The sequence below is a fragment of the Miniopterus natalensis genome, chromosome 5 (assembly GCF_054644295.1).
Source record: "Miniopterus natalensis isolate mMinNat1 chromosome 5, mMinNat1.hap1, whole genome shotgun sequence".
Taxonomy (NCBI): domain Eukaryota; kingdom Metazoa; phylum Chordata; class Mammalia; order Chiroptera; family Miniopteridae; genus Miniopterus; species Miniopterus natalensis.
In genome coordinates, this window is record NC_142085.1 from 8298689 (window position 1) to 8326554 (window position 27866).

The window sequence follows — 27866 nt, forward strand, 5'->3', positions numbered from 1 at the left end:
CACTTTCCCTTTACCTGTTTTTTTCCCTGAGGTTGGAAAGGAGCTGGGCTTTCCTGAGTTCCAGCTCTGAAGAAAAAGCTGAAAAACTGATGGTGTCCTAGGGTCATACAAGGTAGGGGGCTGGCTCAGGGCAGGCGGGAGAGAGGTGCCTGCTTCCTGGGCTTTCCTATTTATTGGAGAATTTTTCCCTCGAAAGTTGGAAACAGAAGAGGCCCTCCTCCCACTGTAGGCCTGCCAGTCTTCCTGGCAACAGAGCTTGTGGTCAGCAGGGCCTAGCGGCCTGATCCTGCCAGATGACCAGATGTACTAGCAGCTGGGTGACTCTCCAGGAGAGTGGTCAAACGTGGTGCACCAGGGTGACCCTATACCTTGCTTGCCTGGGTCCATCTTGGTTGTAATGGTCCTGGGTCAATCCCAGTTACAATGGGCCAGTTCAGGTTCATGCTCATTGTCTGGTCATAACTAGTACCCCCTTTTCCTCTTGTGTCCTGCTTGTCTGTAATAGCTGGGCATACATATCCTCTGATCCAGGAATTCCTCTCCTAGGTGTGTACTCAACAGAAATGTGCACATCTATTCACCAAGACATATTCCAGAACATTCATGGCAGCACTATTTGTAATAGTCTCAAACCAGAAACTATCCAAATGCCCTTCAACAGAGTGGATATAAAAACTGTGGGACACACACCACAGAACTATGCAGCAAAGAGAATGAACATCCTGCAGCCACGTGCAGTAACACAAATGAATCAGGACATAATGTTTAACAAAAGAAACTAACCCGGGAGAGTATGCAACGTTTGATTCCATCCACAAAATGCACATAAAAGTTGAAACTGAAGGATGCTGTTAGAAGTTGAGATGGTAGTTACAGGAAGCCTGGAAATGTTATCTTTCTCGATCGGGGTGCTAGTGACACAAGGGCATTCACTTTATGAAAATGCACGGAGCTGCACACAGGATTTGTGCATTTGTCTATATGTACAGTTTTCCTCAGTGAAAGGTTTACTTTAAAAAGTATCCTGGTTTGGACAACAGGTTAGACAATTCCTACTCCTCTCTCCCCGCCTATTCCCATCTACCTTCCAGGTTGGGCAGACAGAATACTGTCACACCTCACTCCCATGCCTTTTGGAACATCTCTACTAACCGCTACTCTTCCAAGAGCTGCAGCTGACTCAAATGCCAGAAGTAAACTGGTAAGTAAATATATACTGGAGAGATGTGAAACATGAACCCCCAGGAAATGCTAAGGGACACCCCAACGTACCATGACCTCCGCATCTCAAGCCATGACTGGGAGACTGTCAGGCTCCACTCAGCAGGGCACGGAAAGAACTAACACGTATCAGGAAGAATTTCAACAGCCCAGGTAAAAGTGAGTTTACCTTCAGTTGTCCTGAAAAATAAAGTTGACTTGAGCTCCCCATTTTCTGAATATGTCGGGTTCATTGAGTTCACTGGGTTGTCCTTATGGAAACTGTATAAATTTGACTCTGAAAGTAAGAAGATGTTTCCTGTGGCAAAGAGTGGTTCTGATATGACCAATTCCCCTGGGGCCCCTGAGGTTGATGTCCCTGACCTAGAATAGCTCCCTCTCTCTGCCTGCTCCCCACCGCCCCCCACCTACCCAAATCACATCAGGCCTGCTTAAGCCCACCTCAAGACGACTTCCTTGACTACCCAGAGCTCCCTCCTCTTCTCCTGTAGCACCTACTAAGTCTCTCTTTAAGCATCTGGCCCCCTAGTCTAAGTTTCAAGAGCATAAAGGACTTGACTTTGCTCACTGATTGTATCCCAAGAGCACGGACCTGTTTTTGGTACACAGTAGGCCTTCAGTAAATGCTGAATCCATGAATGAATGAATAAATGCTTTCTGCTTCATGGCATCTAGGGGATAGTACTCTGGTGAGTTCCTGGTTCTGGTTCCTCTAGACATGAAACTCACTGGAGCAAGGACTACGTCTTACCCATTTAAAAATCCCTACCACTCACCCTTCTGCTTAATAAATACTTACTGAAAGAAGAAAGAAATTTTGGGGCATTAGCACTCCAGAAAGCATGGAGGTGGGGGCCAGAGGTAGTTATTTGGATTTCAAGGGTGTGGGTAATACTGCAGAACAAACTACTGTATTTGCCTAAAAACTTATTTATTCTGCTTCCTTCCAGAGAGGGATTGAGGTGGCTTACAAAAATACGCATAACACAAGGTAAAAAACAAGTCGGCGAGGAAATCAGGAGGGGAAAGTAAGCGTAGGAAAAAATAAGATCAAGTCGGCTGGTGAGAAGTGGGCCAGAAAGTTGGCCAAGTTTTCCCCCAGCCCACTGGAGACGAAAGTCCCTCTCTCTTCCCCACCGACTCTCAGGGACAGCCACGGGCTACACAAGGCCCTGCAGGCCACAGCCCCGGAGGCCTGGCCTGGCAGCCTAGGGGCCTTGGGGCGCGCTGCGTCTAGGGGGACGCCACTGGGAGGGTCATCCCTGGCCCTGACCTGGGGGCCGCGTTGCTCGCAGGGGCCTGTAACCCGAGGGTTGAGGGATCGTTCTTCCCCTCAACGCTGCGAAGGTTCTGGAGCTAACAACTCCACGCCATTCGGCCAACTCCACCAGCGGCCTACTAAGCGCGAATTCCGCTCATGGCACAAAGATGGAGCCGCGCGCCTTGCACCCCGCCCCACCCCCATCCCCGGCTCCAGACAAAGGGGCAGGCCACCCCTCCCCCAGCCTCTCCCAGGCGGTCCCCTCCACCCTCCTCTCCCCTCAGGCCGCCCCTCGGTGACTTCCTCTCCCCTCCGGGGGCAGCCCGGGGACTTCAGTGGGGCTGCGCTCCACCTGGGCGCGGGGCGGGGAGCAGGCGCGGGAAGGCGGCCTCCCCGCCCACCCCGGCTCGGACGGGCCCCAGCCCCGCGCCCACTACTTTAAACCGGTTGTATTGGCCCCCAGCGCCTTCCCGCCCGGGAGCCCCGCCCCCACCCGGCCGAGCACGTGCTGCCCCGGGTGGGGGCTGGGCCCGCTCCCGCCTCGGCTCCCCACCCCCACCGGAAACATTCCTGAAACATTCTTGAAACTGGGAGGCCGGCCCCTCCGGTTCCCTACCCCGCCTCCACTCCGAGCTCAGGGTTTTCCTGGAGTCCCCCCTCCACCGCGGGCTAGCCCCTTGAGGAGGGGGCTGGGCCGGGGCCTCGGCTGACCGGGGAGGAAGAAAAACATGAGTCACTGCCGTGTGTCACTGGGCCGCATTGCAATTCCCTGCATCACGCGAGGTGTGGAAGGCCGCCTCGGGGACCAGGGGCGGGGAGGTGCGCTCAGGAAGGCCCGGCCCGGCCTGCAGGGCGCGCCCCTCGCAGCGCGCTTTCTTCTCCCACCGCCCTCCCCGCCATCTTCCCACTTTGGCTTCCTTCTCGGTCGCGCAACAAGTCTTTGTTGAGCCGGCGCCAGGGCCCGGCGTGGCGGGTATGGTGCGCATGGACTCGGTCCCTGCCCTCAAAGTGCTTCCAGGCGATCACTGATTCACACTCTATTTCTTAAGAAGTCACAGCGGATGGGGCCGGGGCACCAAGTGGGAGAGCGCAACTCTGAACGCACCTTCCCTCAGGTTTACCTGCACCGAGCCAATCGTTTGCTTTTAGGATGCATCTTGATTAAGGTTCACTTGCGGCCATTAATAAATTAAAACTCTGGATTTCACAAGTTTCACGTTTGAATTTCACAAGACCTGTATTTTACCAGTTAGCCACCCGCGGGTTGGCACTGAAATGTACATGCTGACACCTGTCCGCCCAGGGAAATCTACCAGCCACGTATCTGGGCGAAGGGGGCGGCGGGTAGGCCACGGAACTCTCCTGCCGGCGCGTTTCTCCCCACCCCTCCCGCCCGCGCGGACCCGCAGGCACCAAACCCGCCCACATCCTCGCGGCCCGCGGGCGTCGGGCCCCTATGGCCCGGAGACCCCTAGAGATGATTCTGCAAGGGACACCCGCGTTCCAGGCCGTAAGGACGCCGTTCCCCCTAACCCGGGGAAAAGCTCTTTGACGACCCCTCTGTGCCCTTTCCCAGGTCTCCCAACCCGAGACAGTGGGGAGTAGGCCGGCACCTCGGTTTCTCAGCCCGCCCCGGGCGCCGGCGCCTGAAACTGCGTGCCCCTCCCGAAGTCAGCACCCACCCGCGGGGCGGCTGGCGGGCGGCCGCCCTTTTAAATCCCCGGGCTCATTTGCATGGCCCCGCCCCCTCAGTGACACGGCTGGCGCGGGCGGGCCCGTCCCCCCTGCCCCTGGGTCGCTCTTTTTAAGCTCCCCTGAGCCGGGGCTGCGCTCCTCTAATTGGGACTCGGAGCCCGAGCTATTTCTGGCGCTGGCGCGGCTCCAAGAAGGCGTGAGTTCGCGGCCCCTCCGGTGGCTTCTTTTTTTTTTTGATCTATCATTTAATTAAATTATTTATTTATTGAGGCCGCGCACGGGCCGTGCCTAGCTTCCTGCCCCTCGCCATCCTTCGGGGGAGGGGGAATATTTTTGTCCCCCCGCCTGGATGTGACACATAAATACCCCGCGGGGGCCTGGGCGGCGAGCACGCGGCGGTGGCGGTCTCTGAGAACCTCTGCTCTCTCCCGGTTTCAGATCCGCATTTGCTACTAGCGGCGGCGGCGGCGAAGCCAGGCCGGTCCTCAGCGCCCAGCACCGTCGCTCCTAGCAGCCCGGAGCGCGCACCACAGGCCGGCGGCCGAGCTCGCGGTGAGTCGTCCCCGGGGCCCGCGACGGAGGGGGGCGCCCGCGCCCCCGCCGCCCCTCCTGCGAGCCGCCGGGGGCTGCAGCGCGCGCCTCCAGCTTTATTCCCAGGCCGGGACTGCGCGAGCCGCGGGCGGAGGAGGGCCGCGCGGAGCGGGGGCGGGCGGCGGGGCCCGCAGGCGTGGGGAGGGCGCCCGCACCCCTTCCCCCGCGCCGCGGGCGCCCTGCGGGGGGGCGGGGACCCGGGAAAGGCGCGCGGTGGGGGAGGGGGCGCGCGGCTGCGGCGAGCGCGAGTTGTGCACCCGGCGGATCCCGATGCACCTCGCGCCCGCCGCTCCCGCCCGAGCCCGAGCCCGGGCCCGGGCCCTGGGGGAGGGGGGAAGGCGGGGAGAGGAACAGGCTGCGGCGCAGTGGGAGTGGGGAGACGGCCGTCCCCCGCAGCCTGGGGAAGTTCTAGAAGTGAGGGGGATGGGCAGGAACCCCGCAATTCGGTCCCACTCCCGCTCGGCCTTTACCTGGTGCCCGTCTCGCAGATGAGGCCGAACTCGGGCCTGGGTTTGGGGCTTTACCCCGACCCCACCTCTAGCCCGTCCCGCGCGCCTCTTCAGCCCCCAGGGCCAGGCCTGCCCTCCACCCCCACAAACTGGTTTCTCTGCTTTGCTGGGCTCTGTTGGAACTAGTCCCTTTGACTCCCCGTTTCTATTTATTTTCCTGGGGCTTTATTTTGCCGGGAGGGCGCAGAGGAAGGTGGCTTTCTTCCTCTCCCCTCGCCCGCGCGCGCCAGGTTTCCTGCCCCAAGGCGGGCTTGGGTGCCCCCTCTGGCAGGAAGTGGGGCTGGGTGCACCCGCGTGGCGGTGCATGCGGTCGGGGTGCACCGGTTTCCCGCGCCTGCTAGAGCGGCCTGCGCCCCTCCCCCCGCGCGTTCTGGCCCCTAGTCCCGCGGGTGGACCTGCAACGGCCAAGCTCAGGCACTTGCAGAGTCACCCTGGGCAGGGGACCACAGGGGCTTAACCGGCCTCCAGGCGAGTAAGGAAAGTGGCGGGCCAGAGGGTCCTACTCCATCCTGTTCGTCAATTTGCTGTGTGACTTTAGGCAACTTACCAGGGCTCTCTGGACTACTTTTTTTGTAAAATAAGGTAGACCCATGATGATATCCTAGGGTCATTCCTGCAGATTCTTTAAGCATTTGTGCAGCACACATTAGGGGCACAGTGTATAAAGGGGACAAGCTTGAGGCTCAAAAGGGTTTATAAACTGAAGGATTAAGATTGGACCTTAAACGTAGCTTCTCCAGGCCAGGCCTCTCCGATGGTAAGAAACAGGTGGAAGAGACGGCATTTGTCCGTCTCACCAGAGAGGGCCTCAGGCTTTTATTTAGTTGATGGAGGTCTGGATTTGGGGTGGGTGAGTGGACTCAAGGGTCTCCAGCAGCAAGAGGTAGGAGAAAGCACCAGATGAAACAGGAGCTTCCAGAGAGACCTACCAGGATCTGAGCAGGCGGGGCCCAGGCTGTCTGGGATTAGGGACCAGCTTCACCCAACTAGAACCCTCTCTCTGAGGGGGCCTCCAGCAGACCTCATCAGAGGTCAATACTCATTTCGCTGATTAATTTTGATGTTTAGTTTGAAAGGGGACCTGTGGTGTAATAGAAGATTCTAATCACTGCCTGTAATTACAGAGCAGGCCAAGCCACTAATGATGGAGCAGGATAAATCACCAACCACCTTGTTTGAAAGGGTCTTCAAGTCTCAAATATTATAAAACAGAATGAATACCAGAAAAGGCCCTGCCGCCTGGAGCATTGCGAAGCTCTGAGGATGGGGCCTTGGGCCCTCCAGAAGTCACAAGTTTGCAAAATGTTTTTTTCCCTCTCATTGGGTTAAAATTGGAAATTGTCTGAAAAGGGGAAAGAAGTCATTTTCAAATGTTCTAGTTCTCGTTTTGAATGAAGACTTCCCATTGTTAGGCATTTTAAAACTATTACCTGGTTTGACCTTTGCAGCAGTCGGGAGAGGTAGTTGAGGCATGTGTCTTCCCTTTACCCCCATTATACAAACTGAGGGGCTTTCAGAAGTGGAGCCATTTGGGCCCAGCCCACCCTTTACCAAGCGCAGCCAGGAGTTGGTCCACACGCAGGTGTAGAGCCATAGGTTTCCTGATTCAAGTCTCTTTTATGTAACTTGGAGATAATAACAGAGACTTTTGTTTTAATATATTTACTTATTTGAGAGAGACATCAATTTGTTGTTCCAGTTATTTCTGCATTCATTAGTTGATTCTTGTACGTTCCCTGACGGGGGATGGAACCCACAACCTTGGTATACTGGGGCGACACAAACCAACTGAGCTTCCCGGCCAGGGCCTCACTGTCCTTTTTTAAGTCTCTAGAAGAGGCTCCCAACTACAGGGTGTAAGTGTCCTTGCAGGGAGAGGTTTTAGGTAAACAAATAGTGGGGCTGATTAAAACAAAACGGGCTTCTAAGAAGAGAGAACACGTTAGGAAGGGACCAAGAAGATTTTTAGGATCAGCCCTGCCAGGGCTCAAGAGCCAGCTAGAAGGTTCCATCCCAGTTGGAGATGCCCCTTCTGTAAGCAGGTATCAAAGGGAGAGATCTCATCTGACTCCAGGTGGGCAGGATGGGGGTGAGGGGAGAGAGGAGACCCACCTTTCAGCTTTGGGCTTCTTTTCCTCCCCTGACCTTACTCATTGCAGTTCAACCATCTTCCCACTTCCTAAATTGTGCCCCATCTTTGAATCCCAGGCTTTACCCTGGGAGGGAGCAGAGAGGGGCACTGCTGGGGCCGGGGACCAACCCTGGCCGTGTGGTTGGTGTGGAGTGTCAAGGTTGGCCCTTACAGTGTTTCCTCTTGAGCCTCGGGCCTTGACTGTTGTCAGTGAGGTGTGCAGGGCATTGAAGCTCATGGCTGCCAGGTGCCCAGGCTCATTTTCTTTGCTTAACTCTTATTTTTCCCTTGTTCCTGTGAGCTCCCCAGGCTTGGTGAAAGGGCAGAAGCTGGCTAGAGAGAGTTCCTTTCCCCCTCACCTTGTGAGGTATGAGGACCCCCCCCTTCATCTACACCTTTGCCTCAGCCTGGTCTGGGCTGCCTGTGCCTCCAGGCCCTTGCCCTGTGGAGGTGGCAGGACAACAAAGAGCCCTTCTGAACAGGAGATAAGGAGCTCATTAGGGCCAACGGCCCAGCCCCACCCTGTGGCAGCAGCAGGGTGGGAACCTGGGCACCCCTAGGGGCAGGCAGTTCTGCTGCAGTGCACTTGGAGGGTGGGAGGGATGAGGGGGTAGGAGGTGGCTGAAACAAAGTGTTATGTTTTTTTAAAATATATTTTTATTGATTTCAGAGAGAGGAAGGGGGAGGGAGAGAGAGAAACATAAATGATGAGAGACTCTTTGGTTGGCTGCCTCCTTCATTCCCCCGTGGGGGGATTAAGCCTGTGCCCCAGACATGTGCCCTGACTGGGAATTGAACTTCGATCGATCTGGATCATAGGTTAGTGCTCAACCACTGAGCCACGCCGGCCGGGCTGAAACAGTGTTTTGTCTAAAGCCACTTTTCCTGCGTCCAGCACCCCAGCCGTCGCTCCTCCACCTGCTCCTCAGAGAAGGGAAGATGAGCGAGTCGAGTTCGAAGGCCAGCCAGCCCCTGGCCTCCAAGCAGGACAAGGACGGCACTGAGAAGCGAGGGCGGGGCCGGCCTCGGAAGCAGCCTCCGGTGAGTCCTGGGGCGGCGCTGGTGGGGGGGCGGGTGGGTGTCCCAGGCTTTGCCTCAGTTTCCCCCTTCGGGCTAGGGAGGTACCAGGCATCTCGGCAGGCGAAAGCGGGAATGGAGGGGCGCAGAATCGTTCTGTGTGCAGGTGTCCTCCCCACACGTGCCCGCACACCCTACAGATCCCCCTGACACCCCGGAGAGAAGAGGGGCCTGAGCCTAGGTCAGCAAATCCCAGCGCAGTGCCACCCCCCTTGTGCACGCAGGTCTGTGCACTCTTTTTTTCCAGTCCATCCTGGACCACTGTGTTTACAGAACTGTAAAGATGAACTCTGGAAGCATGAAGAGAGAAGTCTAGGGGTTTTTTTGTTTTTGTTTTTTTAAATATATCTTTATTGATCTCAGAGAGAGGAAGGGAGAGGGAGAGAGAGATAGAAACATCAATGATGAGTGAGTCATTGATCGGCTGCCTCCAGCATGCCCCTGACTGGGGATCGAGCCCACAACCCGGGCATGTGCCCTGACCGGGAATCGAACCCTGATCGCCTGGATCCTAGGTCGATGCTCAACCTCTGAGCCACGCCCGGCTAGGCAAGTCTAGGGTTTTTAATCATGAGATCCATCTCACGTGTTACTCTGTTCGTTTACTATTATGAAGGTTTCTGGGTACTTAACGGGCAGTTCTGTACTCCCCATTCCGGACCAGTAACCGGACCCATTCACGGGCCTCATTGCCAGTGGCCTGGGACTAGGCTTTGCCCTGGCTCTGTACAAGGAAACTGAAGCCTAAGAAGTGGAAAGTGTTGGGGAGTTGGTGGCAGAGTGACCCTCGGATCCCTGGTGCTGTCCTCCCACAGGGTTAGAGGGCCAGTCAGGCTGTGGGTCCATCTGGTGTGCGGTGGAGACCTTGCTTTCTCTCCCGCAGGGGCAGCTGTAGGTGAAGTCCAGGGACTTCCCCTTCCTGGGGAAGAGGCGAGGGGACCCAGGTCGGTCCTTGCCCTTCACACGGCAGACCCACTCTTTCGGAGCCATGAGCCATGAGGGGTCCGGGTGGTGGCATTTGACTGCCTCTTAGCTGGGGTGGGGTCGGGGGTCAGAAAAGGGTGTTGGGTTACTGGACCATGGTAAGAAACAGCCCACAGGAAACCATAGCTGCTGTGCCTTTACTGCCCAGTTTCTATGCATTATGCAGCAGCTTTTTATTCTGCCTCGGGCTTATTAAAATTTTAGTGGCAACAATGGCAGGGATCTCTGGGGTTTCTTCTCCCTGGGAGGCAGCCTGGAGGGGGCCAGTTTTCAGGTAAAGGCTGGAGGCTCCTTGGGGGGCATCCTTTCTACTCTGCATTCCGGAAGTGTCCAGCAGGCATTGTCTGAAAGGGTAGGCAACAGTTGTGGCCCAGGGCTAGGCACTTCCAACATTCATTATTTAGTGTTCATGATACTCTGTAAGAAGTATTGCCACCATTTACAGATGAGGAAACTGAGGCTCCGGGCATTAAGTGTCTTCCCCAAGATCTTATGACTACTCAGTGGCAGGGCTGGGTCGGGGCAAAGCTGCCCCCCCCCCCCCCATGACACCTTTCCCAGGGAAGCAAGGGTAGGGGCTTCGTGAAAGATGGTCAAACTGAGAACTACATTGTGACGACTTGTCCCTGTCCCTGTGGGTTCCCTGGTGATGGCTAGCTGACTTAAACCCTGCTGCAGTGGGGCAGAGGGCTCTGTCTTCTGAAAGGGGTGGGGCAGGTGGCATCTGTGTCTGACTGCATCCTCTGTCTTTGCAGAAGGAGCCCAGCGAAGTGCCAACACCTAAGAGACCTCGGGGCAGACCGAAGGGGAGCAAAAACAAGGGTGCTGCCAAGACCCGGGTGAGGCTTGGGGGTGGGGGTGGTCCTAGTGCACGAAGAGGGAGGCATGGGAAAGGGCTGGTGTATCCTGCATCTGCCCCCTCTGCCCTGGTGTGGGTGGCAGGTGATGGGCCTTTGCTAATTGGGGAGAGCAGGGTGATGACTAAGGTCTCACTTCTGGGGCCTTGGTCCTGCCCAGGACAATGGGGAAATCAAGTCAAGTCCTGCAGCATTCCCAGTCCGGAGAAATAAGAGTTGGGAAGAGTGAAGGGGCAGCCCCACCAGCCCCTGGACTGAAAGTTACCTTCTGTCCTGGGTCCGCTGGATCCTGAGGGATGGGGATGATCAGGGAAGGCCAGCCTTTCTGGTGGCATCAGCCTTTCAGAGAAGTTGTTTTGTTTTTTATTTTATTTTTTTCTAAGACACGACTCATATCCTCTGAGTCATGGGTGGAGGAGGGAATGGGGGGCATGTGTGTATATTGAGGGGGGGCGATGTGGTGGCCAGTCATCGCCAGCTGGACTTGGGTGGGCCTGTGGCTGGGGTGAGATTCCTGGGCTGCCCTGAGCAGAGGTGGGCAGCTCTCTGTCCTTCCCTGCTTCTCACCGTCATTGGATAAGCACCCTCAGGGACATTTGACTTAGTGCATCTTTTCTCTGACCATCTAGAAAACCACCACGACTCCAGGGAGGAAACCTAGGGGCAGACCCAAAAAACTGGTAGGTGAAGGGGGGTGGTAGCTTGGCTCTTCTGGGTGGGGTGCTAAGAATGGATGATGCCGACCTGATAGGTGCACCCACCATGGAAAGACAGTTCTCCCTGACCTGCAGGGCCAAGAATGGTGGCATGTCACACTGGCTCAGGCCCAGGCTCTGGCACCCAGCCCAGGGCTTTTAAAGAGCTATATGTCCATGAGAAGTGAGGGGTCCCAGGTACAGAGTAGACCTTTGCCCTGCACTGGTGGAGGGTGTCTACATCTAGGGGGGATCTTGGAGGTCCTCTAGTCTCTCCCCCATTATAAAAATGAGGAAAGGACATCACACGGGGAAGGGGTGAGGTTTGTCTTTACCCTGATCCTGGGGAGGGAGAAGAAGCGGTGAAGAGCTCAGCCCTGGGAGGGGTCGGTGCTGGGTAGAACTGAGGTGTGGTCCCATATGGAGGCACCTTCCATTTCTGGGCCCCCAAATAGCTCCTAGTGGAAGTAGGTGTGCCAAGTCAGGAGACTGCCTCTAGGGGGCTCCCCTGCAGTTAGCCACCCCAGCCTTCCTGTTCCCTGCCCTTTCCTATCCCCAACCTGCTCCCTGAACTCCCTGAGGCATTCATTCCTCGAGCTGAGCCACCACCACCAGGGTTAGGGGGGCTGGGGGTGCTGGCTGGGCCCCAGGAGTGAGTAACAGGAAACAAGTTGTTTTGGAGTTTGTGCCTGGCACGGGGGCCGCAGCAGTGGTGTCCCGACATTCCCGCCCTGTGAGTGAGCCCCTGCGGCACACATTTCCCCTTCCTCCCCGCCCTGGCCTGGGGTCAGCCTGCGGCCGCTGCCACTGCCCCACCGCGCAGCAGCTGCCCCTGTGCTCCAAGGCCACCTGGTTCCCTACACCCTCCAGCCCCCCCATTTCCTCTCCCTGGCTGCTGCCCCCCTCCCCTCCCTTCCCTCTGGAGCCAGTCACTCCTCACTTCCTCCAGCTTACGGGCTGCTGCTCTGAGATCTGCCCAGGCCCCCACCTCGGCCCCGGGCAGGGGAGGATGGCTCCGTGTGAGAGCTGCATGTGTGTGGTTTTCTTCCCTCCCTTTAAATTCTTCCTTTTTTATGAATGAAACTGGGCTCTGGAGGTTGCTGAGTCACCCACACACTCAGTCCTGACTCATCCCCCTTCTGGAGCGCCTGGGAGGGGCGGGGGCAGCAGGCCTGTGTTCCCTCTCCCACAACTGGGGGTGGAGGAGGGCCAGGCCTGGTACCCGCTGACGGCCCTGCCCACCTCACAGGAGAAGGAGGAAGAGGAGGGCATCTCGCAGGAGTCCTCAGAGGAGGAGCAGTGACCGTGCCACCCGCCTCCTCACCCAGGAGCAGTTTCCTTCTGGGACTGGACAGCTCCGCTCCCACCGCCCCCACCCCTCCCCCCAGGCCCCCAGTCACCACCACCCATCTGCCACTCGCCTTCGCCCGCCTGCACCGCCACACTACACAGCACTCCAGCCGGGCCCTGGTGGCCCGAGTGGGGAGCAGTTTTCCTTTGGTCTCGGTTCCCAGTATCCTCCCCACCCCATACCTGCATTTACTTGCCCTCCTGGACAAAGCTGACTTCCCACTTAGCCACACCCTGCACCTGCTGCGTCTCTGCTCCCTTGGTGGTGGGGACATTGCTGACTGGGCTCCCGGTTTAGGGGGTCCCTTCCCCACTCTTACCTCTGGCTTCCCATTAGGGGGCCTGGGAGGGCTCCCCTGGCCTTAAAGGGGCCTGAGCCCCATCACTCTGACATGCCCCCTCCAGTGTCCTGGCAGCAGCAGCACATGTGGCCATGGATAGGGCTGTTTGGCCCCAAGATGCCCCAACCAAGCTGTGTCTTTACCAGGTGCGGCTCACACCCACTTTCCTTCCTTCCCCACTTTGCCTAGTCCCTGCACTAGGTTGGACAGCCCTGCCCTGGGGCACAGGAAGGAAGGCAGGAGGGGTGTGAGCCCCCTACCCAGTCTGCTTCTACTCTAGGCCTCGTTTCCCCTTCCCTCACATGGGGCACTAACAAGGAGCTAGCCTTGCCCACTCCCACCCCCAGCTCCTCCCTACCCCCCAAGGTTCTGGTTCCATCTTTCCTCTGTTCACAAACTACCTCTGGACAGTTGTGTTGTTTTTTGTTCAAAGTCTCATTCTTAGACATCTGTCATTGCTGCTGCTACCAGCGCCAAATGTTCATCCTCACTGCCTCCTGTTCTGCCCACACTCCCCTCCAAGATGCTCTTGGGAAGGGGCCAGGGGCAAAGCAGGCTGGGAATAGACTACCCCAGTCCCAGGGAAGGTGGGGCTCTGCCCCTAGGATGCTGCAGCAGAGTGAGCAGGGGGGGGCCTGTGTTGACGGCGGAGAGTGTAGGGCTACCTTCTCCCCCTGTTCTGCCGGGGAGGAGGTAGCCATTATTTGTCCCAGCCTGGGGCCCCCCCCTCTGGTTTCCTATTTGCAGTTACTTGAATAAAAAAATATCCTTTTCTGGACTGGAGTCTTTTTTTGTGTGGTGGGTGCCTGGAACCAGGTAAAGGTGGAAACCAAGAATCGTGAGGGTGGCTTTGGAGGTGCCCTACTCAGCTCTCAGGCTGGGGGCGGGAGGAGAGGGGAGCACAGTCACCTCCAGGGGAGGTAATTGAAGGCCCTTTCGAAGAAATCACACGCCTAACCACAAAACATTTTATTTACAAAATATGTATACTGAACACTATACATCAGGCCCTGTCACCATCAGAAACTCCAAAGCCAAGTCGAGGACTGAAGGAAGGGCTTGCGGAAAGGGCAAAGCTCTGCCCGGCCCCCCAACCGTCCAAAAAAGAAAAAAGCTCCCCTTAGTGCCTGGGACAGTGGGCTCAGCCCACAAAGGACTAAAGGCCTAGGGGGCAGTGAGGTGATGGGGCTGGGATGGGTGGGAGGAGGAATGGAGACCCAGTGCCCAGCAGGGGAGCTGGGTGAGAGCAAGTGGGAGGGGGAAGCAGCAGGCAGCAGATCCCTGGACACTGCAGGACCCCATGGTTCTGAAGACCAGGGCAGGGGTGTCAGGTCTTGACATCCAGCAAGGGGATCCGCTTGTGCTGGTAGCCACACTGCCAGCCGTGCGCCACCTGTGGGGGAGGAGACCACAGCTGGGCTCTGGCCCTGGAGTCACCACAGCCGGAGGAGAGGCCTCACTACTTGGCCCAAATGAGGAGGGCAGATGGCAGAACCAGGCTCCGGTTTCAGGGGTGAGTATGGGTGAGAGCAGAGTAGACCCCCCCCCGCCCCCCGTTGGAGTTCTGACCTTCGGGTCTCCCACGTCAGAAAGTAGCTCCTGCTCAGCTTCGTGTAGCTCCTCAGCAGGGTCGTAGCTATACATGGGGAGCAGGTGATGGCGAAGTCGGTCCACCCTGGGGGACAGGGGAGGGCACTCAGCCCAGGGGGCCCACTGCCTTCAAACATGACTTCCCTGTCTCCACTGCCCTCTAAGAACAAAGGGGCCTCTCCCCAGGGGGTAAGCTGAGCCTGGGCAGGAAAACCTAACAATGGGGTGTTGGGGATTTCAGGCTTGTATCTGGATGGCTGAGGGGGTCTTACATGTATGCAGCAAACTCAGATCCTATGAGAAGAAATTTAAGCCAAGTGTGGGGGAGGTAGTACTGGGGAGCAGGGACACTCACCGCTTTTTCTTCTGGACATACATTACCTGTAACAGAGACACAGCACTGTGGAGGCTGGGAGCCCAGGGCAGCCCACCCACTTCCAACCCCTAAAAGCAGAACAGCCTGAGATGCTGTGTGTAGACCGGGCCGGGCCCACCCAGCCCTCCTAGGCAAAGGTGTGGCCGTATATGTGTGAATGAGGGGGCTCCTTACCACAGCCACCACCACCCCGACCAGGGTGATGAGGAAGAAAGGCCCCAACACATAGCCCACCATGGAGTCACTGTTGGCCTGGGGGGCATTGGGCACTGTGGTGTTACTCATGACATCAGCAGCTGGAGGGCTGGGTAGTCAGCATGGGCAGGAGTGCTCCGGGAGGGCGCCTCCACTGGGCTCCCTGGGGAGGAGGAAGGGAGCTCATCAATTTCACCCAGAGTGACATCCGGGCTCCGGATCCCTCCCCAAGAGCTGGTGATACATGAAAACTTAGGTCACGCACTGGGACCAGAAATCCTCCAGGCCCCCTAACCCTAACCCTCCAATGACTCTCAGCAAAGCCTGGGTGTGAGGGGCACCTAGGGGAGGCCTAGACCCAGGGACTGAGTGCTGCCCAGCTCCTACCCCCAAATCAGGGTGGGGCCCAGCTCAGGTGCTGGCCAAACATTTGCAGTTCTCAACTCCTGGGAAAGGTTAGATATAGGTCCCCAGCTCCTGTCCTGACCTCCTGGGGCGCTGGGCTGCCAGCACCTATCCAGTGAAGCAAAAAGGAGAGAACAGGTGAAAATATGAGGGTCCTGCACAGAAGGCGCCTGCCTCAGTCCTGATTCAATCCCCACACTTCAGGCTACAGTCAGGGCCCCATGTGCCCTCCTTGCCCCTGGTGTCACTCCAGACATACAGCCTGGACATCCTGCCTGGGTGGACACAAGTGGTTAGGGGCTGGACTGCATCTGTGAGGTGAAGTCCCCTCCCTCTGGTCCTCACCCAAGGCTCCGCCCAGGTCCCTGCCGTCTTGGCTTGAGCTGACAAGCAGAGGAGAGGGACAGCTCCCATCGACAGGTGCAAAAAGACTGTCCGTGGGTGGCTGCACACAGGAGCCCCACGGTCCCTGACCCTGGTTCGCCTAGGTCTCCATCCGAGGGCAAGGTGTGAGCTACCTGTCCCGGTTGTTCGTGGGGTGACTGGGCTTGCTTAGTCGCACGCACACCGTCCCATGTCGAGGTGGGTGGAGTGTCAGGCCGCTCCTAGGATGCGAACTAGCAACAGCGAGCCGAGGTAGTTCCCAGGGCTCTGGGAGGCTCAGGCCGGGGGAGGGAGGCTTGGGGGGAGCGCAGAGGGGCCCCGGCATCCTGCAACCCCGGCACCCCGAGGCGTGGACCCGTGCCAGCGCTCTGCAGCCCATGCAACCGGCCATGCCTTACCTCCCGCCGCTGCAGCCCGGACAGGAACGCCCTCGGTCGACTCCCGGGCCCCGGAAGAGCCTGGAGGCGCGTGATCAAAGGACCCGGGGAAATGGGCGGAGCCTCAGCTCCTCAGCGCAGCCAATCCGGTGGCGGGCTGCGGACGCCCGGAGACCTCTGGAGCTGCCAATCCGGCGGCGCGGAGGCGGGGCCGGCCCGTGTTGCAGGGTCCACCCCGCGGCGGCAGGGGGCAGCCGAGGGCTGCGCAGCGGGGGGAGGAGGGCGCGGGGAGGGGCGAGGTTTCCCGGCGTGCCCCGGGGCGGAGTCCGGGAGCCGCGGCGCTTGGGGTTCGGGTTCCCCGCGAGGCCCGGCGCTCGGCTCCCGCCCCGCTGGGGCCCAGGTGTGGGGCCGCCGCGCGGTAACGTTTCCCCGAGGCCTGCGGCGGCTGGCCTCCCGGCCGCGCGCGGGGGGGAGCAGCCGCGGGCCCGCCCCGCTCGGCGCCCGTCTCCCGCGCGCGGGACAGGCCGCCGCGGGAAGGGGCTGCAAGGGCAGCGGGACCGGGCCCCCTGACCTTCTTTGGGGGCGGGCACCGGTGGAAACCCCTTGGGTCACAGCTACTTGCTAAGAGGAGGGTCAGCGGGGTCACCTCGCTCTGGTCTGGTCGTTGAAATGTCGCGCGCCTGCGGGAGCCATCCGCGCGAGACTGGTGGGCTTTTACCGGTGTCGGTGTGCTGGTGGTTACAGCTCTGCAAAGGTCGTCGCTGGGAGCCCCGGCCGCGCGGCGCAGGGGGTTGGAGCATTGCCTGGAGACCCGAGGGCTGCGGGTTCGATTCCTGCTCAGGGCACGTCCTAGGTTGTGGGTCGACCCTGCTCGAGGCGCGTAGGGGAGGCAACTGATCACCTGATCGATGTTTCTCTCTCCCTTTCCCTCGAGTGCGGATGTTTTAAAGTTATTGGGAAAACCTAGGTAAAGTGTGCAAAAGGATCTCTATTTAACTGCAGGCGAATCTACAGTTACCTCGAATGTGTGCGTGTGGTTTTGCGCCAGACACTCCCCCACCCCAATCCCCTACCCACCCCCACCCCCACCCCCGTCCAGGCAATTGGGAAAACTCCAGACTGGCAGGTGCTGGAAACTACCTAAGAACATAAAGGCTGTGGCAGCTGAAACAGGCTGAGGTCCTCCTGGGTCCTTCAGGTGCTGCTGGAAACACAGGAGTGGCCTGGGTCACCCTGTTTTTGCCAGGGGCAGCCAATGGCATGGACACTTGGTCTGATCTGACCTGTCTCCTCAGGCCCTTCCAGAGAAGGTTGAATGATTCAACTGGGAACCTGGGAGCAGGTGGGGACTCTTGCCTCCAGACACCACTGCCTGACTGGTGGGGAATCAGATAAAGGGAAAGGAACCAGAGAAATGCCTGGGTTTAGAGGCTCCGGGTAGATTTCCTGGTGTTCTCAGCCTTTTGAGTCTGAAGAGTAGGGAGACCACCCCTCCAATGCTTCTATCAGAGCTGAGGGCAGAGGGGAGGAGGCCACCTCCCCAGGCAAGGCCTGCCTCACCTTGGGAGGAAGTGGGGATCAAGTGGTAGGTTTTATTTTTTCTATTTATTTTTCCACAGTATTTGTTAATCATTTATCTATCAAGAGAACTATTCCTTTGCTCAAATGTTCATGTTTCATAATTCAGGAACACAGGTCAGTGACTAGCTTCTACGGAATTCAACCCAAAGAAATTCTTCACATTCCAAGATCGCTTTGCCCTCGAAAGATGCCAGTCTTCCTCTTCCCCCCAAAATCTTTCATGGAATTACAGTGGAAATCTGCATGTGCCTTCTTTCTCGGGTCAGCCACAGCAAACTTACAGAAAGCTGCAACCCCCAGGGATACAAGGATCACTCCAACAATGTGAAATCGCAGACAGACGCTTGGCCAGAAGGCCACGCATCTGAGGTTTCGTCAAAGCCCTGGAAGTGTTGCTGGACAGACCTGGCCCTGAGCAGATCTGCCTAGAAACAGCTGGTAGTTGTGGGTTCTTGACTTCGTTCAGGAAAAATTTCACAACACGAGTCCAGGTGACTATGACGTCATGTTTATTAAAACTGGGGACAGTGAAACAAGAGTTAGGGTTAGGGTAGAAGAAGCAACAGGAGAGCCTAGGTGGGGCTGCCTTAGTTCTCTGGGCAGTCAGAGAAAAGGGGTCCTTGGGGTCAGGTTAAGGGAATTAGCCTGGGATGGGCTTCCGCTGCCCATTGCTCCCCTGGTTGCAAGTCTCTCGTGGGGACCCTTAGTGTTTAGGATCTTTGTGCCTGTTGGGGAAGAAGTGGGGAAAGGGAATGGGGGGCTGCTCCCCAGAAGGAGAGCACGTGCTGGGTCCTTTGTCTTGAGGCTTTTCTCTCTCTTGCAGGAGGGAATCTTAGAGGAGGTCTCAGGGTGGGTTTCAGCAGAATATTAATTTTCCAGGTGTGTTTTTTCAGGGTCATGGTCTCTACTGATTGGTGAGTGCCAGGGCAGGTGGTCTTTAGTCATTGCAGCTGGTCCTGGTGTCACCCACCTGGTTTTGCTGCTTTTCCGGGCCTGGAGCTGAAACACAACTGAGGCCGAGATGTTATCTCTAGGGAAGTGACCTGCATCTGCTGTAAATTGCTCTGCCAGTTTGTTCAGCTCTGTCAGTTGCCCCATTCCACTTGTCCTGGCTGACTGGCCTGTCTCAGAAGCCCTGCTAGTTATTCTCAACACCAGCGTCCTTCCTGACTCAACTGATAGGTTTTGGAACCCGGGCCCCCTTGGCTGCCACATACCCAATCTTTGTCCTCCTTGGGGCTTCCAACCATGTATCTTGGGGGCTTAGTGGTCCTAGGAGCAGGCCTGCGGTCACCTTGGGTGGGCCCGTGTGTGGAAAGGGCTGGGGTCTCAGTGTCAGGTCTTTTCCCTTACTCCTAGGACAGAACACCATTTTGAATTAGGCAGGGTAGCTGGGGCAACCCCAATTTTAAAATGAGTAAGCTGAGGCCCTGAGCAGTGTGATGGTTTCCCAGGGCCCTTCGCATGATCAGCAAGGGTAGGGCAGAACAGAATGACAGATGGGCCCTTTTTCCTGGACAGCTCTGTGCTGGTAGCTGCTCCAGGGCTGCATTTGAGGCCTGGTGAGTTTTTGCGATGAGGTGGACTGTGGAAGTTACAGATGTATATTATAGACCCTAAAGCAACTAGTAAAATAACAGTTATAAATAATAAGCCAACAAAGGAGATAATAAAGGAAGACCCAATTATATGCTGCCTGTAAGAAATGTACTTTATTTATTTTTAAATTTTTATTTATTGATTTTTAAAAAAATTTGTTCTTAGAGAGAGAGGAAGGGAGAGAGAGAGAAACATCAATCTGTTGTCCTACTTATTTATGCATTCATTGGTTGCTGCCTGTATGTGCCCTGACTGGGGTCAAACCTGTAACCGTGGCGTATCGGGATGACAGTCTAACCAACTGAGCTACCTGGCCAGGGCAAGAAATGTATTTTTAATAGAAAGATTCAAATAGGGTTAAAACAAAAGATACCCCATGTTTCTGCTAATCAAATGAAAGCTAGGAAGGCTACAATAATATCAGACAAAGTTGATTTCAGAACAGAGAATATTACCAGGGATAAAGAAGGTCAGTTCATAATGATGAAGGGGTTAATTAGTCAAGGACATAATAATCCTAAATGTTCATGGGCCCCATAAGAGCTTCAAAATACATGAAACAAAAACTGGTAGAAGTGCAAGAAAAGACAATCACAATTATAGTCAGAGATTTTATTTTATTTTTTAATACTACTCTTTCAGTAATTGATAAAACGAGTAGACAACTAATCAGCCAGGAAATAACATTGTATTGAATAATAACTTGAGTAACATTGTCTGTCAACCAGCTTGACCTGATTAACACTGAGAGAACACTCCATCTAACAGTAGTGGATTATATATTCTCAAGTGCACATATAACATTTATCAAGATAAATCATATTCTTAAAATAAGTATCAATAAATTAAAAAGAACTCAGACAAAGTACGCTATAGTCACAATGGAATTTTTTAGAAATCAATAACAGCCCTGCTCAGTGTGGCTCAGGTGGTTGAGCCATTGTCCTGTGCACGGAAAGGCTGCCGGTTTGATTCTGGTCAGAGCACATGCCCGGGGTGTGGGCTTGAAAATAAATAAGACACCTCTGGGTCAAAGAATAATTAGAAAATATTTTTAGCTGAATGAGAATGAAAACACAACATATCAATTTGTGGGACATCTCTATTAGAGAAATTTATAGCTCTAAATGCCTATTTTTTAAAAATCTCATGTCAGTGATCTCAGCTTCTACCTGAAATCAAAGTGTGCTGAAATCCATGAAACCAAAAGCTGCTTCTTGAGAAGATCAACAAAACTGATAAACCTCTGGTCAGATTGACCAGAAAAAAAGAAAATATAAATCACCAAAATCAGGAATGAGAGACTTAAATCACGAAAGATTCTACAAATAATAAAAGAAAAATAAGAAAATATTAGGAACAACTTTATGCCAATAAATTCAGCAACTTAGTTGAAATGGAGAATACATGGGAAGACACAAATTACCGAAGTGCACTTAAGAAGAAATAGATACATTTATAACAATCCAGGTTGAGTTGATACCATCTTAGTTTCAATGGCATATATTAATTTCTCCTATGCAATTCTATACACACACACACACATACACATTTTATGCTGTTGCTATAATTCATCTCTACACATTGGGTGCATGGTATGCTAACAGATTTATAATTATTGTTTTATACATCTGTCTTTTAAATCATATAAGAAACAAAAGAGGAGTTACATACATAAAATACAATAATACTAGCCATTATATTTACCTTACAGTTACCTTTACTAGTGATCTTTCTTTCTATGGCTTTGAGTTTTCATCTAATGCCTTTTTGCTTTAGTCTGAGGACTCCCTTTTTTTTAAAGTTTTTTATCTGCACCTGGGGATATTTTTTTTTCCATTGCTTTTTCAGAGAGAATGGAAGGGAGAGAGAAACACTGAAGTGAGAGAGACACATTGATTGGTTGCCTCCTGCATGTGCCCCGACCTGGGATAGGGATTGAGCCTGCAACCATGGTAAGTGACCTTGACCAGAATTGAACCCAGGACCCTTCAGTCTATAAGCTGATGCTCTAACCACTGAGAAAAACCAGTTAGGGCTGAGGACTCTCTTCAGCATTTCTTGTAGGGCAGTAGTTCTAGTAGCAACAAATTCCATTAGTTTTTGTTTATCTGGGAATGTCTTCACTTCTCCTTAATTTTGAAGGATAGTATTTCTGGATATGCAATTATTGGTTACCAGGTGTTTTGTTTTCTGTTTTTTCCTGTCAGTACTTTATATCATCCTACTGCTTTCTGGCCTCCATAGTTTCTGATGATAAAGTCAGCTGTTAATCTTAGGGTGTTAATTGTAATCCCCATGGCAACCACAAAGAAAACAAGTAGGAAATGAAGAGGAAATCACAATGGTACACTAGGAAAAACCAGACAAAAAGGGAGGTGGTATTGGAAGGATTGAGAATCAAAAAAGATATGACATGGAAAACAATACTATGGCAGAAGCAAGTCTTTCACTACCAGTAACTACTTTAAATGTAAATGGGTTAAACTCACCAGTTAAAAGACAAAGGTTGATGATGGTTGCATGACATTATGAATTTATTTAATGCCACTGAGTTATTTTAAAATGCCTAAAATGATAAATTTTATGTATATTTTACTACACACACAAAAAGAGAGATTGGCAAAATGGATTTAACAATGATCTAGTAGGACCTGAATAGACATTTCTCCAGAGAAGATATATAAATTGTCAATAAGCACATGAAAAGATGCTCAAGATAACTAACCATTGAGGAAATGCAAATCTAAACCACACACATTGCCTGGCTGGCTGTGGCTCAGTGGTTGAGCGTCAACCTAGGATCCGGGCGATCGGGGTTCGATTCCTGGTCAGGGCACATGCCCGGGTTGCAGGCTCGATCAATGACTCTTTCATCATTGATGTGTCTGTCTCTCTCTCTCCCTCTCCCTTCCTCTCTCTCAAATCAGTAAAGATATATTTAAAAAATATATATTAAAAAAAAATAAACCACACACATTAAGATGGCTATTATTTAAAATGAAACAAAACAGAAAATAACAAATGTTGGTGAGGATGTAGAGAGACTGGAATTCTTGTGTACTTCTGGTGGAAATGTAAAATGGTGCAGCCATTATAGAAAACAGTATGATGGTTCCTGAAAGAATTAAGAACTACCATATATATATATATATAAATTTATCTTTATTGTTGAGAGTGTTACAGGTGTCCCATTTCCCCCCCCAATTGACCCCCTCCTCTTTGTTCCCACCCCTTCCCCAGGCCTTCACCCTGTTGACTGTGTCCATGGGTTATGCATATATGCATATAACTTCTTTGGTTAATCTCTTCCCACCCTCCACTCCCCTTCCCTCTTTCCTCTGAGATATGACCGTCTGTTGCATGTGTCAATGTCTCTGGATTTAGTTTGTCAGATTCTTTTGTTCAATAGCTTCTTTTTAAAGAAGACCTTTCAACTTTTCCTGTAGTGCTGGTCTGGTGGTGATGAACTCCTTTAGCTTTTTCTTATCTGTGAAGCTCTTTATCTGACCTTCAGTTCTAAATGATAGCTTTGCTGGGTAGAGCAATCTTGGTTGTAGTTCCATGTTTTTCATCACTTTGAATATTTCTTGCCACTCCCTTCTGGCCTGCAAGGTTTCTGTTGAGAAATCAGCTGACAGTCCTATGGGTGCTCCCTTGTAGGGAACTAACTGCTTTTCTCTTGCTGCTTTTAAGATTCTCTCTTTGCCTTTAACCTTTGGCATTTTAATTATGATGTGTCTTGGTGTGGGCCTCTTTGGGTTCCTCTTCTTTGGAACCCTCTGTGCTTCCTGGACTTGAAAGTCGATTTCTTTCCCCAGGTAGGGGAAGTTTTCTATAATTATTTTTTCAAATAGGTTTTCAATTCCTTGGTCTCTTTCTGCCTCTTCTGGCACCCCAATCATATGAATGTTGGGCCTCTTGAAATTGTCCCAGAGGCTCCTTATACTATTTTCATATTTCTGGATTCTTTTTTCTTTTTTCTCTTCTGGTTGGGTATTTTTTGTTTCCTCATGTTCCAAATTGCTGATTTGATTCTCAGCATCGTCTACTCTACTGCTGATTCCATGTAAATTATTCTTCATTTCAGTTCCTGTAGCCTTCATTTCAAATTGGTACTTTATGTTATCGATTTTCTCAGTTATTTCCCTAACCATCTGGTTAAACATCCTTATAACCAAAATTCTGAACTCTGTATCTGTTAGCTTGCTTGGATCTATTTCATTTAGTTCCTCTTCTAGAGATTTCTTCTGTTCTTTCCTTTGTGACATGTTTCTTTGCCTCCACATTTTGGCTGCTTCCAGGTGTTTGTTTCTATGTATTAGATAGAGCTATGTCTCCTGGAATATGTAGAGTGGTTTTGTGTAGTAGGTGTCCTGTAGGATCCAGTGGCTCAGCCTCCCCAGTCACCTGAGCTGGGCCTTCTAGGTGCTCCCCTGTGTGGGCTGTGTGCACTGTCCTGTTGTAGTTGAGCCTTGGTTGCTGTTGGCATCCCTGGGAGGAACTGATCCCCAGGCCAGTCAGCTGTGAGGACCAGCTGCAACTACAGCCAGAGAGCTGCTGTGCTGGAGACACCCCTATGGAGCAGGATTTACTTCAGTGGAGCTTTGGTTCATCAAGTGTGCCCCTAGAGTGTGTCACTTGTGGCTGTGGTAGGGTTGTAATCCAGTGTGGTCAAGTCTGACCACCAGGGGCACTGTCTCTGAGGCCTCCCAGGAGGTGCAAAGTCAGCCTCTGCCAGTGCCTTGCCTAGGTCCACCCAGCATGAGCTACACAGCAAACCACAGTTGGCTGCTACTTGTGCTGGGCTTGGAGGTGCCCAGGAGAGGCCAAGCTATGAGCCAATGCAGCTGCCGCTAGTGCCAGGCCTGGGGCCACTTATCAAGCCGTATGGGGCCCGCTGCTGCTTGTTTGAGAGATTTTAGGAAAGTCCTAAGCATGAGGCTCAAGAGGCCACTTGTTCAGAAAAGCCGCTGGAAATGGGCTGGATGAGCTGCAGGTGGGGAGGGGCGGGGCCTCCGGGAATCACGGGGCGGGGCCAGAGGCGTGAGTCAGGTGCTGGCGACTCAAATATGGCGCCTGCCCGCTGGCTGTGTGCGGGGAGGACTCGCCAAAGGAGCCATGGCCTCCGCCAGCTCTTCTGCCTGGGAGGAAGCCGCCCCTCCAGCTCTCGCCCGGATTCCAGGCAGGTTAGTTCCTCCCCGAGTGTCCCAGTTCCTTTCAGGCTGCTGCCCGGCGCTGGGCTCAGAGGGAGCGTCCGAGTGAGTCCGTGCCGGGCCCTTTAGAGGAGCTGCTGGGGCTCCCGCAGCCTCCGGACCCTCAGCCACAGTCCCCTCTGGTTTCACAGCCTGAGGTTGCGGGGTCTCTTCCTGGCCTGGAGCCCTGGGCTGGGGGCCTGCTGTGGGGCTGGGACCCCTCCCTCCTCCGGGAAAACTCCGCCATTGAGATTCCCTCCGGGTTTCAACCGCGGCACCGGGTGTGTGCCCGCGGCAGTGTCTCTGCGATCCAGCCCCGATCCGCCCGCGTCTCCGCCACTCCTACCGGTCTCGGTGCTGCTTCAGGTCCCTGGTTGTAGGGCTTCTGTTCAGCCAGGTTTCAGGAGGCTCTGAGTGAGGGTGGTTCTGTATTTTAGTTGTAATTTTGATGTGGTTGCAGGAAGCAGCGGGTGCAGCTGTTACCTACGCCGCTATCTTGTTTCTCTCCCTGTAATTATTTTTTCAAATAGGTTTTCAATTTCTTGCTCTCTTCCCCTTCTGGCACCCCAATAATATGAATGTTGGGCCTCTTGAAATTGTCCCAGAGGCTCCTTATACTATTTTCATATTTCTGGATTCTTTTTTCCTTTTGCTCTTCTGGTTGGGTGTTTTTTGTTTCCTCATGTTCCAAATTGCTGATTTGATTCTCAGCATCCTCTACTCTACTGCTGATTCCCTGTAAATTATTCTTCATTTCAGTTCTTGTAGCCTTCATTTCAAATTGGTACTTTATTATGTTATCGATTTTCTCAGTTATTTCCCTAATAATATGCTTAAACATCCTTATAAACAAAAATCTGAACTCTGTATCTGTTAGCTTGCTTGGATCTATTTCATTTAGTTCCTTTTCTGGAGATTTCTTCTGTTCTTTCCTTTGTGACATGTTTCTTTGCCTCCACATTTTGGCTGCTTCCAGGTTTTGTTTCTATGTATCAGGCAGAGCTGCTACATCTCCTGGAATTTGTAGAGTGGCTTTGTGTAGGTGTCCTGGGGGGTCCAGGGGCTCAGCCTCCCCAGCCACCTGAGCTGGGCCTTGTAGGTGCTCCCCTGTGTGGGCTGTGTGCACTGTCCTGTTGAGTTGAGCCTTGGTTGCTGTTGGCGTCACTGGGAGGAACTGACCCCGAGGGGCAGCTGCTGCTTGTTTGAGAGATTTTAGGAAAGTCCTAAGCATGAGGCGCAAGAGGCCACTTGCACAGAAAAGCCCCTGGAAATGGCCTGGATGAGCTGCAGGTGGGGAGGGGCGGGGCCTCCGGGAATCACAGGGCGGGCGATTCAAATATGGCGCCTGCCTGCCAGCTTTGTGCGGGGACGACTTGCCAAAGGAGCCATGGCCTCCGCCAGCCCTTCTGCCTGGGAGGAAGCCGCCCCTGCACCTCTCTCCTGGATCTCAGGCAGGTTAGTTCTTCCCCAAGTGTCCCAGGTCCTTTCAAGCTGCTTCCTGGTGCTGGGCTCAGAGGGAGCGTCTGAGTGAGTCCGTGCGCGGGCCCTTTAGGAGGAGCTGCTGATGCTCCCCCACTCTCCTCGACCCTCAGGGACAGTCCCGCTGGTTTTCACAGCTGAAGGTGTGAGGCTGTCTCTTCCTGGCCCTGGAGCCCTGGGCTGGGGCCTGATGTGAGGCTGGGACCCCCAGCTCCTCTGGGAAAACTCCGCCACCGAGATTCCCTCCTGGGTTTAACCCGTGCCACCGGGTGTGGTCCCCCGGTGAGTCTCCAGGATCCAGCCCCGATCCGCCCGCGTCTGCGCCCCTCCTCCCGCTCTCGGTGCTGCTTCAGGTCCCTGGTTGTGGGGCTTCTGTGCAGCCGGATCTCAGGAGGCTCTGAGTGAGGGTGGTTCTGTATTTTCGTTGTGATTTTGATGAGGTTGCGGGAGGTGGTGGGCGCAGCTGCTACCTGCGCCGCCAGCTTGTTTCTCTCTCTGGACCTAATTTTTGTACACGTGTGTTCATAGCAGCATTATGCACAATGGTCTAATGGTGGAGGCAATCTAGTGCCTATCGACAGATAAATGGATAAACAAAATGTATGTATAATGGAATATTATTCAGCCTTAAAAAGGAATGAAATTTTGACACATCTACAACATGGATGCACCTTGAAAACAGAAGGAACACTGGAGAATTAGCAAACATGTGGAAAGCAAACAGCACATTCTTGAAAAACCAGTGGGTCAAAGAAGAAACCACTAGGGAAATTAGCAAATACTTTAAGACAAATGAAGACACTGAAACTCATGGGGTGTAGTAAAAGCAGTACTCAGAGGGAAATTTATAGATCTTAAATCAACAACCTAACTTCATACCTTAAGGAACTGGAAAGAGAACAGCAAACTAACCCTGAAACCAGTGGAAGAGAGGAAATAATAAAGATCAGAGGACAGATAGATGAAATACAGGGGGGAAAAAACCCCAAACAATACAATCAACAAAACTAAAAGCTGGTTCTTTGAAAAGATAACAAAATTGACAAAACTTTAGTTAGACTGACTAAAAAAATAGAGGATGTGAATAACTAAAATCACAAATGGAGGCTGGTACATGACTACTGGGCTTTACAGAAATTAAAGGGATTATAACAGAATGCAATTAATAAATGTATGCCAAGGAGAGAATTTGGATGAAATGGTCAAATTCCTAAAAACATGCACATTTTCAAAACTGACTCAAGAAGAAATAGGCCCGGCCAGCGTGGCTCAGGGGTTGAGCATCGACCTAGGATCCAGGAGATCGAGGTTCGATTCCTGGTCAGGGCACAGGCCCGGGTTTCGGGCTCGATCCCCAGCAGGGGGCGTGCAGGAGGCAGCGATTGATGATGTTTCTCTCATTGATGTTCCCATCTCCCTCTCCCTCTCCCTTCCTCTCTCTGAAATCAATAAAGATATATATATATTTTTTAAATGAAGAAATAGAAACTCCTAACAAACCTCTGATAAGCAAGAAAATTGGACCGGTAATCAAAAAGCCTCCCAAGGCCCCGGGTGGGTGGCTCGGTCGACGCGTTGTCCGCACACCAGAAGGCAGCGGGTCTGGTTCTCCATCAGGGCACACACCCAGGTTTTGGGTTTGAGCCCCCGTTGGGGCACATACGGGAGGCAACCAACCAATGTTTCCCTCTCTCCTCTGTCTCCCTCTCAAAATCAATAAAAACATATCCTCAGGTGAGGATTAAAAAAAACAAACCTCCCAACAAAGAAAAGTCCAGGAGTGGATGGTTTACTAGCCACTTCTACCAAATATTTAAAGAGGAATTAATATCAAACCTATTCCAATTCTTCTAAAAAAAAAAAAGAGGAGGGGAACCCATCCCATCACGTTCTGAGAGGCCGGAACTATCCTGATAAAGCCAGAGAAAGATTCCATAAGAAAACTGCAGATCAATATCCCTTATGAACATAGA

General features: G+C 53.4%; 2 protein-coding genes and 1 pseudogene across 5 annotated transcripts; 1 reads left to right on the forward strand and 2 right to left on the reverse strand.

Moving 5' to 3' along the window:
* Positions 1–4283: 4283 nt before the first annotated feature.
* Positions 4284–13490, forward strand: HMGA1 (high mobility group AT-hook 1). Of its 2 annotated transcripts, XM_016223762.2 has the most exons (6): positions 4284–4373; positions 4616–4729; positions 8304–8449; positions 10225–10308; positions 10956–11006; positions 12271–13490. In XM_016223762.2, the coding sequence occupies exons 3-6, from the start codon at positions 8348–8350 to the stop codon at positions 12322–12324; spliced, it is 291 nt and encodes a 96-aa protein (XP_016079248.1). In that variant the 5' UTR covers positions 4284–4373; positions 4616–4729; positions 8304–8347; the 3' UTR covers positions 12325–13490. The 2 variants fall into 2 exon arrangements, with proteins under 2 accessions (XP_016079248.1, XP_016079249.1); XM_016223763.2 differs by lacking the exons at positions 4284–4373; positions 4616–4729 and adding an exon at positions 8158–8227.
* A 167-nt stretch (positions 13491–13657) lies between these two features.
* Positions 13658–16203, reverse strand: SMIM29 (small integral membrane protein 29). 3 transcript variants are annotated; one of them, XM_087817342.1, is made up of 5 exons: positions 16061–16203; positions 15797–15895; positions 14853–15036; positions 14658–14683; positions 13658–14387 (listed from the first exon to the last, which is right to left on the reverse strand). In XM_087817342.1, the coding sequence occupies exons 3-5, from the start codon at positions 14961–14963 to the stop codon at positions 13877–13879; spliced, it is 648 nt and encodes a 215-aa protein (XP_087673468.1). In that variant the 5' UTR covers positions 14964–15036; positions 15797–15895; positions 16061–16203; the 3' UTR covers positions 13658–13876. The 3 variants fall into 3 exon arrangements, with proteins under 3 accessions (XP_087673468.1, XP_087673469.1, XP_016079170.2); XM_087817343.1 differs by lacking the exon at positions 16061–16203 and having other exon boundaries at positions 15797–15963; XM_016223684.2 differs by lacking the exon at positions 16061–16203 and having other exon boundaries at positions 14040–14105; positions 14282–14387; positions 14853–15889.
* A 1573-nt stretch (positions 16204–17776) lies between these two features.
* On the reverse strand, positions 17777–18870 carry LOC148093027 (cytochrome c oxidase subunit 6C pseudogene; annotated as a pseudogene).
* Positions 18871–27866: the final 8996 nt, after the last annotated feature.

Bases quoted from the DNA above. Each gene is read 5' to 3' on its own strand.
- HMGA1 (XM_016223762.2), top strand. From the start codon at position 8,348: ATGAGCGAGTCGAGTTCGAAGGCCAGCCAGCCCCTGGCCTCCAAGCAG. The intron at 10,309-10,955 runs GTGAGGCTTGGG...CTGACCATCTAG, and splicing joins AGGGTGCTGCCAAGACCCGG to AAAACCACCACGACTCCAGG. The intron at 11,007-12,270 runs GTAGGTGAAGGG...CCCACCTCACAG, and splicing joins GGGGCAGACCCAAAAAACTG to GAGAAGGAGGAAGAGGAGGG.
- SMIM29 (XM_087817342.1), bottom strand. From the start codon at position 14,963: ATGAGTAACACCACAGTGCCCAATGCCCCCCAGGCCAACAGTGACTCC. The intron at 14,684-14,852 runs GTAAGGAGCCCC...TCTCTGTTACAG, and splicing joins TCGGGGTGGTGGTGGCTGTG to GTAATGTATGTCCAGAAGAA. The intron at 14,388-14,657 runs GTGAGTGTCCCT...CCTGTCCCCCAG, and splicing joins TATGTCCAGAAGAAAAAGCG to GGTGGACCGACTTCGCCATC.